At 43.6% G+C, this 13707-nt stretch overlaps 1 protein-coding gene across 1 annotated transcript in view; it reads left to right on the top strand.

Moving 5' to 3' along the window:
- The window catches only part of SGPL1 (sphingosine-1-phosphate lyase 1), a 32988-nt gene that overhangs the window by 10312 nt on the left and 8969 nt on the right, over window positions 1–13707 (top strand). The window contains exons 3-6 of the mRNA XM_036385570.1: window positions 2021–2088; window positions 4208–4355; window positions 5640–5719; window positions 7055–7183. Coding sequence (XP_036241463.1) covers window positions 2021–2088; window positions 4208–4355; window positions 5640–5719; window positions 7055–7183 — 425 coding nt within the window. The remainder of the gene's footprint in view (window positions 1–2020; window positions 2089–4207; window positions 4356–5639; window positions 5720–7054; window positions 7184–13707) is intronic.

Genomic DNA, 13707 nt, shown 5'->3' with positions numbered 1-13707 from the left:
GGAGGACCTGTCAGGATTCAGAGGAAGAAGCTGACACTGCCCAGACAGAATCCTGGGTTTGAATGGAATTTATGCATCATGGATGGGGTGTATGAATATGCAACAGGCTGTTGCTTTTAAGGGTTAATCCTCTGTTAACGTGGGTCCTTTTTGGGGCTTATTTTGCCCAGAAAGAGGTACCTGGACTGTCCATAACTCTTTGTTTTTATTGTCTCATATTGTCCAAATTATTATTACTCTAATCATATTGCTATTTTTATAACCATGTTATTACTATTCAACTTTTAAAATTCTAAAAACAAGTGATTGGCGTTTTTCACAAGACTTTCTGCTGTCACCTAATATTTACCAGATTGTTCAGAATTAAGGTCAAGGCCTGCCTGGTAAATGAAGCTCTCCCCCATTCTGTCAGAGGGTGCATGGAATGTTCTTCTGTCTCCTTCCCTTTCCCTTCCCTCCCTTTTTCCTTTGGCTAAACCCTGTGCTTGTCACAACACACTCTTCTTGCCCAAACCCTGGGGGGATTTATGGAGAGCTGGGTTCCTGAGAACTTACTCACTGCTGCACAGTGTCTGGATCACCCTGGCTGTTTCCCTTCCTGCTGGGGAGGAGATGTGGTCTTGATGCCATCTTGGGGGCACATTTCATCCTCAAAATGTTCAAGAAACAACTGCATGTGATAGTGTGAAGAAATTTTCTTCTTGTAATTTTTTTTAAAAATATATTTCCGGAGTACCTTCCTGTTTTGAGTGGTTTCTGGTACTGGCAGCTCTTCAGTGGAGCTGAGTTCTGCAGAACCTGCAGCTTTCTCTGGCTGTGTGATGGCCTGAGATCACTGCCATGCCCTCTGAGGTGCATTTCAGTTCCCACAGGCCTTGAGGTTGCACTGTGGTGGCAGCTTGTTAAAAACAGCCAAGTTTTTAACCTGATTCTCCTTCTGTGTCTCTGTCTCTGAATTAGCCCTTTCTCTTTCTGAAGCAGTGGGAATATCTATAAGGAACAAATTGCTATGAACCTTCTGTTCAGGACCATTATCTCCCTAGCTAGTATTTGTACTGTTGCACAATGTATTTTGTTTAAGTATGGAGTGGCTCTTAACTTCTGACAGTCTAATCAGATCATCTTTCAGGAGTTTGCAGTCTTTTTTCTTGCTGTGCAATTTATTGATGGAACAGAGTGCACACTGAGATGTGCAGCAGAAATGTCATTTCCAGGGCACTAACAAGTATTTACTACAGAATGTGCCAATTAGTGTCCTTGGTAGCTTTCCAAATTGTATCTATGAAGTGAAATGTATATGAACTGTAGATAAAATTGCAAAGTCTTCATATGGTTGATTTTTAAACTTTATTTGATTATTTTTTGGTTTGTCCTGTAACTGCTGGTGTGCAGGTAGGACTGAGAAGGCATTTTTGGTGGTTGTAAAGCATCTGTGTCATCCAGATTTCATTCCTGCCTTTGGAGCTTCCCGAGGAGTTTTCCAGTGCTTGTCATCAGTGGCTTCTCTCATTTGAGTCTCTGTGCTGGGGTGGAATTTCTGCTCCTCCCTCTGTCCATCCCCTTTCCCTGAGTCACCTCCCAGTGCATCAAACAGGGCAAATCCATTGGCACAAATGTCCCTGTTCCCTCCTTTGGCCTGGGAGCCTGTTCCACACTGCTCAGTGGTTTTGTTTTCAAGTAACTATTCTGCTTTGAAGAGGCAGGAAATGCTAATAATTCCTTACCTTTAGCAAACCCTGAAATCCCTCTTTTTCCTGTAAAATTCCACACGTGGGTGTGAATTCCCATGTAAGTAAGAAACAAATAACTGATTCCTGCAGTCCAGATGTTTCCATGGCATGGTCCATCCATGAAAACCTTGCTCTTGGATCCACTCATCTGTCTCACCCTGTGTTATTTCAGCTTGGATCAGGAATGCTGAGCTTGGATCATGAGCTGCATCAGAAGTTTCTATTTTGTGTTTTTGTTTTTTTTTTTTTTTGTTTGTTTCTTAAGTTCCTTTCTGCTTTTTGTCTTTCAGGTTTGACATCCCGAACTAAAAAACAATTCTTTAAACTGCTGAGAAAAATGCCATTTGTTGGGGCTATAGTAAGTATTTGAACAAGTATTATAGGACTATTCCAGGTCCTTTTTTCACCTCTTTTGGAGAATATACAGTTCAGTGCATCTTTGTTGTCATGCACAGTGATCCTAATGACCCAGGACATACATCTGGAATGTCTTCTGCTGCCTCTGGTTTAATGACAGATAGAATTTCTACCCAATCTTTATGTCATAGCATCACTCCCACAATAAGGGGGTTCCAGCTCTTTTTAATTTTTGAGCTATTTATATTAACCAAGATTGAGTGAATTCTCCAGTAACGTTTCCTTGTTTTTAGATTTTAAGAAAATTATTTTAATTCTGGAAGAAGGTTCAGGATTGAACTGGAATTATTCTTCTGAAGCAGTGTGGAATGGGAGACAGCAATTGTGACATTGACAGCAATTCCACATTGTTGTGCAATGTGTATTTATTTTAATCAAGCCAACTGGCCATGATTTGTTCAAGGCTCAGATAACTATTAGCAAAAGTTAGCAGCAGGATATCAGCACTTTGTGTAATCATTAAAATGACCCAGGACCTTTAGTGTTTGGGAGTTGGTGTTTGGTTTTTGTTTGTTTGGGTTTTTGCTTTGTTTTGGGGGGTTTTTTTTTGGGGTTTTGTGGGGTATTTTTGTTGTTGTTGTTTTGGGGTTTTTTTTTTTTTTTTTTTTTGTGGTGTTTTTTGTTTTGTTGTTTTCTTTTTTTTTTTCCCTCATAAAAACTTGAAACCACAAGTCTCAGCATGTTTTAGCAGGTTAAGGACTGGGGCTGAAGAAATGCACAGCTGGGTTTATTTCACCTCGTAAACCACGGTATCACACTCGATTGCACTTCCTGCTGCTTGCTGGGCTGGTGTATTTACACCTTGATTCCAGGGTTCACATCTCTTCCAGGCAACTTTATCCAAAGAGTAGCACAGAGAAATTGTATTTGTGGGGTTCCCAGATGAAGGGAGCAATGATGGGTCTGACTCCATGCTCTCAGAAGGCTAATTTATTATTTTATGATACTATATTATATTAAAGAATACTAAACTATACTAAAGAATATAGAAGGCTAAAAAGATAACAATGAAAACTTGTGACTCCTTCCAGAGTCCTGACACAGCTTGGCACTGATTGGCCAATAAGCCAAAACAGTTCACATGAAACAATCTCCAAACACATTCCACATATGAGCACAACACAGGAGAAGCAAATGAGATAAGAATTTGTTTTCCTTTTTCTCTGAGGCTTCTCTGCTTCTCAGGAGAAAATCCTGGGATTTTTCAGATTTTTCAGCAAATGTGACTGTGACACAGAGGATTTTTTTTCTTTTCCTGTGGAGACAGAAGGAGTTCTCCAGTTTCTCCCACATTCCCTCTGGAAGGGACTAAATCCCCTCCCTGACCTGCTAAGTGCCCCAGCTTTCACCTCCTAACCTGAGTAGTCCTTGATCAAGCAAATTCTCTGCTTGTTCCTTGCCTGTCTGTTAGAAAAGGACACTTTATACAATCCCTGTTGTGTCCAGACTTCCCTTCCCAGGGCTGGCCCTGCTCCCCTGTACCAGAGCACTCCTGCTGTGTCATATCTGTGTCCTCTTCCTGCTCGTTCCTAGGTTGATACCTGATAACTTATCAGGTGCTCACAAGAGGCCTTGGCTTTGAGGCATTCCAATGTCCAAAAGTCACTATCCCAGCACCTGTGTTGCCTGGAAGAAGGATCTTGATTTTGGAATGTGTTGGGAGAAGTCTGGGGTTTCCTGAGTGCAGGGTGTGGGTGGGAAGAAAGAAAATCTTGATTGATTCTTTAGTGAGATTTCTTTATTATGTCTCCATTTTTGTGAGTTTCTAAACCCTGTGTGTGAGGGTAGAGGAGGCAAAGTACAAACCAGTGCTCCTGAAGACCACTACAAATTAAAAACTGTGACTTGAAAAGGTTTGCTGGATAAAAATGCAGGTTTTTTTCCTTGAGATTTATTTTCTCAAACACTAAGGAAAGGGATCAAAGCTCCCAGTGGAGCAGTTCCTGTCTGCTCCCTCAGCACCACAGTTACAGGCAGCAGGTCCTGTCCTGCACACACTCAACAATTATTCAGAATTTGACCAGTGCCATAGTTTGATAGGCTTTTTTCTTGCTTTTTAGATTCAAAAGAAGATTGATGAAGCCTTGAATGATGTCACTTCCAGTTTATCCTTCCTGAAAGATGAAAGGGAATATATCAAAGCACTGCCAGAACAAGGCATGAGCCAGCCTGAAGTGCTGCAGAAGATGAAAGAGTACAGCTCAAAAGGTGAGTCTGTACTGCAGCAGACACCACACATGACACTTCCTCTCTTAAATGAATCTCAGGGACTCCTACTCATGATTTCAGCTTAAATATTTTGTCCCCTTGCAAGTTGTTGTCTGTTTTTCTTCTGGATGTGACTGAGATTCATGAATTTTAATGCTTTACATTGAAATTCTGTTCCTTCTACCAGAATTCTAGGCAGATGGGAGAGCTGAGGAGAGGAGAAATATGGAGGAAGTTCTCTTTTTGGATTGCATTTCTGAGCAGCTGCCTTGATGTTTGGTTTTACCAGAAATGTGAAGCCACAGAAAATACTCACAATCAAAAAAAAAAAAAAAAAAGCAATTTCCAAGTAGGATTGTTAGGGAATTTCCAAGACTGTGACCTCAGTTAAGAGAGACAATGGTTTGTGCCTTGAAAAAGCCTTTTAAGGAAGAGTGATGATGATGTTCTCCTGGCTTGAGCCCACCCAAGCAGTGTCTGACACTTCATCTGAGTTGCCTCTCTCATGTAAACATGTTCCCCCTGATCTGTGTGCCTCTTACTCCTAATGAGCAAATCTGGGTGACTTCCTGTTCAGGGGAGAAGATACAACTGCCCTGCTCCTATCCCAAATTTGAGGAATGCCTAGAATTTTCTGCTAGAACAGTGCATCTGCTCCAAATTCAGAAACACACAATTTCATTATGCAGTATCCTGGAACAACCTCCTTCTTTTCTACTGCTGTGTATTGCTAATGTTGTTTCTGTCTGTGTTTTCTCTTAAATTTTTATTTCCTTCCTTCACTGGGTTCATTTTTTTTTTTTCCTAAAGTCCTCCCCCCCATTTTTGCCCCCCACCCCTTTGGAAGTTGCCTGGAAGTCCCAGTTTAGGTGAAATTTATTGAGGTGCCAGCACTGTGGATTTTAGCACTACAAACTTGGCTTTTCCATCTCTTCCCAGCTTACTGTGGTGGTGGGTGCTCTTTGAAAGTGGCTTTAATTGAGTGTCCAGTTGGTTGAACAGCAGTTTGGGGAGACTGCTGGGGATTAAGTGGATTATTTATTAATATAACTGCTTGCTCCAGCTACATGTTGGTTATGTGCTGACTCTGCAGTCATCATTGACTTGCTGTTTGCTAACTTCACACAGTGCCAGGGGCTCAGCTTCACACACAGCTCTCCCTGGGCCACAAAACTCAGGGAAGTCTCAAAAGCTCTGTGGAACTGAGGGGGTTTTCCATGTGCTTTTCCACCCTGGTTGGGAATGGCTGAGTTTGTGAGCAGTGTGCCTTTCCCTGTCTTGCAGGAGATGTACGCTGGCAGGATGGCAAAGTCTCAGGGACTGTGTACAGTGGTGAAGAGAAACTCACCCACCTGCTGGTCAAGGTAAGGTGCAAGCAGGCCAACTTTGCATCTTCAGGGTGACCAGAGGCCCCTCAGAGCTGTTCCAGCATCCCAGAGTAAATAGGGAAGATCTAAAACTTAAGTCTGGGAAGGGGAATTAGTGGCAATTTGGGCACTGTGACTCTAGCCAGGTAACTGTCCCTGTGAGAGCACCTTGTAGAGATAACTGGGATCTAATCAGATGAGGTGTTGAGTGAGAAAACAATTAGTAATTACAGGTGAACTGGAAACTGCTACTGGAACAGCTTTCACTGTTTTGAGCTTTTACTGTTTTGAGCAAAACGAAACTTTTCACTGTTTGGAGCAAAACTAAACTCCTCTTGGTTTGAGCAAAAGAGAAGTTTTGGGAAATGGTTTTTTGAGCAGTGGAGCACTGAATCACTGTCACAGTGTCCAAGTGCAGTGGAGCACTTAGACAATGGAGCACTGGCATGCTTCAGTGGTGTTTCTGTGATGTCTGTTTACCTGCTCAGGAACTCCTCCCTTTGAGAAGGCTGGAAAATAACCTAAACAGCCTCAAGGTTTGTTTTCAAGTACATCTCCTTCCAGAGTTGTTTTGCTAGAAAGGGAAGTCTGGCCCTCTTGTTCCTGGGAACAGTTTTTGTAGCAGGCTCTGTTTGATGGTTCCTATTGCTCTTTTCTTCCTCATGTTGACATTTTCTGTTCCACTTTTGGAGAAACAAAGCTCAGAGCAGCCTTTCTGGAGGGGCCTCGGCTTGGATCACTTTGTGGAAACATTCCCTTTGTTTGTGCTGATTATTCACTGGTTTGTTTTGCTGTATTTTATTTAACATTCCTGCAGTTGCTTTTTGATCTGGACTGCAGGAGGCTGGGGCTGGCCTGTTCCAGCCTTTTATCCTCTGAGTCCACAGTTGTGGAATGAGCAGAAATACTGGTTTCCACAGCCACTTTCCTTGTGGTGTGGGTGGGCATTTGTGCTTTACTGCCTGCTCCAGAACCCCCTCTTAACAGTAAACTTGAGAACAAGTTCTGCTAAGTCACTTTTTTTCCTGATTTGTGTAAAGCAATTGCAGGATGTGTTCTTTAAAAACAGCAAAATTATTAGATCTGTTCTTACAACAAGAGATATTGCTGTGCTGTAGAATCCACTGCAGGGGTCTGAATGCCTTAGAAAAACATTTATTTTTTTCTTTATTTTACTCCTCAGCTTCCCAGCTTGTGGCATTTACTTGCAGGAGCAGTTAAGTCCTGTAATATTTTTAGGGTAAATGCAGCTAATTTGCTTCTAGAGTGCACATGGGGAGTTCTTAAAGCCTCAGCTGCAAGTCTTAACTTTTCTCTCTTTGTTTTCTGAAGGTGTATGAAGAGTTTGCCTGGAGTAATCCTCTCCATCCAGATATATTCCCTGGTCTGAGGAAGATGGAAGCAGAGGTAGTGAGGATTGCCTGCACGCTCTTCCATGGGGGCCCCAAATCTTGTGGTGCTGTAAGTAACCTGTCTTTGCCTCCTGAACATTTTTGGGTATTTTTTGCTTTGATAAGTGCAAATGCACCTTGTGCTCTCCAGGTGAGCATGAGGGTAAGCTCATTCTGGTGTATTCCATGCCAGCTCTGTGGAGGTTGCTTAATTCCTCTTCTTGAGACAGACAATTTCACTCAGAGAAACAGTTTTCTAAACTGTTGACCATTTACTTCAGCTTTTTTCCCCCCCCCTCTTAAGTGACACAGGCTTGATGGCAGTTGGAAAGGAGAACTGGTGTAATGCAGCCTGGCTGGGTGTCAGTGGGGAGCTGTGAACAGAGAAGTGTCACTCTGAGAGGCTCCCCTCAGTTTTACTCTCTGAGCTGGAGATGTGTGAGCCTGCCAGATTGCTGAGCTCCAGGGCAAGGCCAGCTGGCTGCCTGGCTACCCACCAACAAGCAGGCATGGCACGGATTGTCAGCTGTCCAGCTGGAAAGCTGCATTTCCAGGCTCATGTGGCCTTCTTGTGCTAACCAGTTGTACAGTCTTGATAAAATTCCCAGCAAGAGTCCAAATGTGTGTTCTGAAGCTGACGGAGGGCAGTGTTGACACAAGAGTTTATGAGCTGAACTGGCCTTGAGTGGGCTCTCCCTGTCAGCTGGAGGGTTGCTTGTGGTGAGGAGTTGAGTACTGGAGTAGCTTTGTACAAGGTGTAGTTGGGATCAGACTCCCAGTGGGATTGAAGATGAGCTCAGCTGTGTGGGAGTGCAAGATGTGATTGTGTTGAGAGGAGGAGGAGGAGGTGACACCCTCTGACCTGACTTTTCTTCTCAGGACTGTGTTCCTTGTACCACCTTTAGTTTGTGAAAAATGCCAGTCACTTGTTTTTAGAATTTTAAAAGTTGAATAGTAATAAAATGGTTATAAAAATAGCAATATAATTAGAGTAATAAAAATTTGGACAATTAAGATTTAGGACAATATGAGACAATAAAAACAAAGAGTTATAGACAGTCCAGGTGCCTTTTCTGGGCAAAATAAGCCCCAAAAAGGACCCACGTTAACAGAGGATTAACCCTTAAAAGCAACAGCCTGTTGCATATTCATACACCTCATCCATGATGCATAAATTCCATTCAAACCCAGGATTCTGTCTGGGCAGTGTCAGCTTCTTCCTCTGAATCCTGATAGGTCCTCCTGGCTGAGTGAGGCAGGAAGAACTCGATAATGGAGCAATAAATTCTCTTTCTCTGAAAGATTTGGGTGTCCTGTGGCTGCTATCTCATTCCTTTCTTAAAAAAATATCCCACATACATAGTTTCTATTTTAACCTTATGTTATAACCTAAAACTATATTTAACACACTACTTAAGAAAATTTATACAGCATCACTTTCTAACACAACACATATAATATTCATTTGAATATTTGTGAAAAGCCAATCATAAAATATGCATTTTTCACAAGCTTTAGAGGAGGAACGTGTGTCTTTGCTTACAAAAACCATTTCACCTCACCTCAGCTGCTTCCTGGCTTGCAGAGCTGAGATTATCCCTGGAGTGGGGCAAGGGCTGGGGATGCAGCTGCTGGGACTGGTTTCTGTCAGCAGTTGGGACATCAGCTGGCCCAGCAGGCAGAGAGCTGTGTGCCCCTGGTGGGTGCTTGGGGAACTTTGCTTGCTGAAGCCTGCACGGGGAACCTTGGGGTTTTGTTATGTTAAACACGATGCAAAGGTGTCAGCCTTGGCCTTGGGTGCTCTCCCCCTGAAATGGAAAAGTGGGATTGCCTAAGAGAAGGTGAGAGCTGGTAAAAAACTGCACAGCCCAAGTGAGACCTGCATGAATATACTCTGGGGAATCCTGCTTTTCCTTCTGTGCTCTCACTTCTGAGGATGGTGCCACACAGCAAAGAAAGGGCACAGCCTGCTCTGGGGTTCTGTCCCAGCTGCTTGAACAGCCCCATTGGCAGTATTTTAAGATACTTTATTATATTAAAGAATGCTATAGTAAAATATACTAAAGAATACAGAAAGGATACTTAGAATGCTAAAAGATAATAATGAAAACTTGTGACTCTTTCCAGAGTCCCAGCACAGCTTGGCCCCAGCAGAATCCAATGAAACAATCTCCAACATTCCACATGAGCACAACACAGGAGAAGCAAATGAGATAAGAATTTGTTTTCCTTTTTCTCTGAGGCTTCTCAGCTTCTCAGGAGAAAAATCCTGGGGCAAGGGATTTTTCAGAAAATATGGCTGTGACCTCCAGAATTGCTGATCACTGATGGAGAGATGTGGGTGGGTATATGGAGGTCACATGCTCTTTAAGTAGCTGGGCTCAAAGACTTCTCTTTTCTTTTCTTCTCCCCAGAACTGAATTAACATTTCAGAATCATTTCTGGAGGCTTGGACAGTTGCAAACTCAAGTAAAAAGAGGTTTTTTTTCAAACTGATGATTTGCTTTCTGTCTTGGGAAAGCCCTGCTGCAGCTGCTGCCTCAGTGCTGCAGTTACACTTCTAGAACTGGTGAGACTGTAAAGCAGAGAGGTTTTAATGCCAAACCAGGAGAGGTGCAATGCTCTGAGTTATCTTTATTTTTAAACTAATCTGTTCAAGAGGGTCTGCTGGCTCATTCTACTGAGAAGGCCTCTGGGTTTACTTGATTAAACTTTTGCAGTGTTGAAATTTAGAACAGCTGCTTTTTTCCCCCCTGAACTCCCTCCCTGCCACCTCTGAGAGGCAGAGTGTTGTAGTGCCTGGTCCTTGTCCACTGGATTTCCTAACCTGATTTAGAAGCAGGGACTGCTTGGCCAATTTGTTGGTGGTCCCTGAAGGCAGTGGAACTTGTTGGTGTTTCTGGAGAGGGTGTCTGCATCTGTGCTGCATGGAAAGCTCCAAAAAGTTTCTGTCTGGACTTCTCAGTGAGGCAGTTTCACTTCCTTTGTGCTTGATTTCCATAGCACATTGCAGAACAGCATTTTGTGGCAGTAACACTGCTGCTCAGCCTGGGAGAAGCTGCCCAGTGACACATCCATGCTGTTCCCAAGGTTTTCAGCAGCCTGGGATCTCTGTGTGGTCCTGCCCTCTGTCATGTGGACATTTCCCTCAGTGGGATCTCTGGGGAGCTTCCTCTTTGAATCTTTTTGGTGTGTTTCATAAAACACTGTCTTATTTACACTTCTGAACATTAAATCAGACAAGCAGCTTGTGTTATTTTGCCTTTAGCTGAGCCATGTGGGCTGTAACTCTCCTTTGTTGACATGGGCATAAAAGCTCTAACAGTGCCCTGGTGGTTGGGGAGGTTCAGCATGCCTTTGTCTTAAATTTGCTCTGGGAGATGCTTCAAGTTTTTAAGCAGTTTTAAAAGTAATCATTTTCAGCAATGGATGGATGTTTCCTATTTCTCACTAATTACTACTATTGTTCTTACTTTAATTGTGTTCTGCAAGAGCAGAGACAGGGATCAGTGAGTAGGGGCGCCTGGAAGATTCTAATCACATTCCTGCAATGATTTGGAAGGACTAATTAAGCTCAGCACATAGAAGAGGAACAGGGGAGTTTGTTCTTGTCTCATGTGTTCATGTTCACAAGGTGCTTTGTTTTTGCAGTATTAGCTGTGTGGATTTCCCCTGTAATTTGGGGAGAAATCAGCACTTTTATGCAAGCTGCAGTATTTTTGTTTTTAAGTAGCTTTTTGAACTTTATAAAGAAAGGGCAGCTTTGAAGTGTAGGGAAAAATTCTCTATGTGTGTGAGACGTGAGTATTTGATGTGGATCTCTCTGGGAATTCTTCTTCCACTTACCCTACAGCTGAGGACAGGAGAGAGAAGGCAAAATCACCAGATGCAAGCCTAAGCTTCCTGTAGAAACCCATTTTGTCTCTTCTCCCTGAATTCTGTGGCTTCCAAACTTTGGCTGCACATTTGAAGTAGGAAGATGTGAGTGATATGTCTTGAGGGGGGCTTAAACTGTGCAGATCTGTCAGATTTTGTCTGTAATGATGAGCAGGTCACCTTGAGAGACACAAGTTGTGGAATTTACAACCTGCAGGTTTCCAGGGGTTTTATGGAAGGCTGCCACAATGTTATGACCATGCAGAGGATTGTGGTGTGGTTTTTACTCTGTTATATAAATTGTTGTTTGCTTTTTTTTTTTTTTTAATTCAGGGGGTGGTTCAGCTCAGTGAAACTCCTGGTTAGCTTTGTCTCCAGGGTCTGAATGGACGTGTTTTTAGGTGAAATTGGAAGCAAAACTTCAGAGACCATGAACCAAAGTGGTTCTTTAATGTCTGACAGTTTGGCAGTGACACGGCCAAAGGAATCCTTGGAATAGGGATCGTATCTCTTATTGCTGTTGTAATGTTGAGGTTCCAGAGCACTGGGATTTGGAGGGAGGGAGCAATGGAAGTGATACACTGAGTTTGGAAAGCAGGAGGGATATTTATTCCCTCTGCTCTCTCCTCTCCCCTCCCATTCGCAAAACAACAAATAAATCAAGGACACAAAATGTCTGTTTACTTTCCTTTTTCCTCCACACTTTGCCTTGCCTTTGAAGATAGTGCAGGGCTGCAGAGCTGCCTAAACAATGCCTTTTTCCAGCTCCTTTTCCCATGGCATGGAAAAGCCTGTGGGCTTCATTGAGGGAGAGGAGAATGTGTGTGAGCCCTGGGCGGGTGCTGAATCACCGCGCCTTGGCCGGGCGCCTCAGGCACTGGGGAAGTTGGATCCTGTGACAGTGATTCAGGCTCTGGCTGCAGCAGAACGAGTTTGCTGTCAGTGGCTGAGCTGACAAAGCCTCCTGTAAAGGAGCAGCCTCCATGCACAGGTATCATCCATGTGGAGCACAAGAGGATTTTGGTGTTGCAGCTGTGCTGGGCTAAAGGTGCTGTTCCAGACTCAAGCACTTCGCCGTGCTGGAGACTCAGGATGTGCTGATTGTGGGCCAATTTAGAAAGCTGAGCTGGCTGAAATTCAGCTTTTTTGGGTGGATTTTCAGCTGTCTGAACAAGCTTTCTGTGTGGTCATCTGCCAGTCTGGGTGTCTGGGAGAAGATTCATCCTGGATGCTCTTCCTTACCCTGCATGTGACTGGCTGCTGACAAGTGTTGGCTCTGACCTACCAAAAACTGTGTGTGGCTCAGCATTCCCATGCAGGGGATAAAGGCAGACTTTGAGGAAAGGCTTGTTACATATGAAGGCAAGATGTTGGTGTTTTGGTGTTAGGATTGAAGTGGGTATAAGACTGTACAGAGGCTGCTTTTTCAAGAGCAGGTTATCTAGGTGAGCATAGGGAATGCTGCCCAACAAGGAGCAGGTGTTCAGTAACATTAATCCCAAGAGCCCCACGTCCTTCCTAGCAAAGTTTTCACAATCATTATCCTAAGCAGTGTTGCAAGGATAGGTGCAAGTATGCAATAATCCCATTCCTCTTCTCTCACCCAGTAGGAAGGCAGTCTCTCACCAGCTGGTTTTATTTTTTCCCCAAAGGTAATCACAACCTGACAGATCTTTATTCATAAAGGGTGTTGAGAAGTGAGTGGCACAGCCCATAAAACACTTCAAACATTGTTCCTGCTGCCATCCATTTGCTCCACAATTAATGCAGAGATGTCTTTATCCAGTGAGAAGCTCTTTTAGGTTTTATCTCTGACAGCTGTTGCTTTTAAACTTCCCCCAAAAAGCAGGAATTGTCTGTGGTGTGACAGTTGCTTCTACACTGCCTGTGGCAGCAGCTGCTGCTGGCTTGGATTGTGTCAGGAACAAATCCTGGCAGGCTCTGAACTTTGTTCCTTATCTCTGTACTTCATGTTTAGTCATTGTCACACAGTCACACTTGGCATTTCCAGGGTTTGCAGCCATGTCAGCAGGGGAAAACCTAAGGAAAACCTAAATGTCATAAGGCATACAAATGTGATTGGCTCCTTTTTATGTTTATTTTTGAGGGGGAGGAGGTTAAAAGGGGAAGTTGCAGTTGGTTCAGGAGGTCTGAGGAGCAAAATTAGCCCCCCCATAAGCAGTATAAGTAAATTTTGATTCCTCATTTATGTGAACCTCTGTATAACTGTCCCAGCTATTCCATATCCTCAGTTTTTGGCTCCCCCAATAAGTCAGTCCTTCAGGCTGCTTGAAAAACCAACCTCACATTTTCCCAGGTTAAAATTTTACTGGGGAAGGTTGTACCCAGTGTCCCCTGCATGCCAGAACTCCTAGAAGCTGACCTACAAGAGACCTTCCACTTGAGGAATTCCTTCCTGTGAAGTGTTTAATTTGTGTATTTGCAGCAGCTCTTGAGTTCAAGTATGCAATAGTAAACCTGTGTGTGCCTTCCTCTCCTCCACCTCCTGATGCAAACCCTGTGGTCAGGGTGCAGAGGGTTGGGACAGCAGCTTTAGTGGTTGGTGTGGGTACTGACTGCGCTGGCTGGGGAGAGGAATGCACAAATTCCTCCTGGTGTAAAATTCCTTGTGTCCTGAGGGCTTAGAAGCTCTGGTGTTGAGCAGAGCTAGGCTGGTCTCAGCAGAGGAGGTGGGAGAGTTCCAAGTCCTGCAGCATT

This window comes from Molothrus ater, chromosome 8, assembly GCF_012460135.2.
Source record: "Molothrus ater isolate BHLD 08-10-18 breed brown headed cowbird chromosome 8, BPBGC_Mater_1.1, whole genome shotgun sequence".
Lineage (NCBI taxonomy): Eukaryota > Metazoa > Chordata > Aves > Passeriformes > Icteridae > Molothrus > Molothrus ater.
The sequence above is the reverse complement of the archived record's forward strand: the minus strand, read 5'-3'. Positions and strand labels throughout refer to the sequence as shown.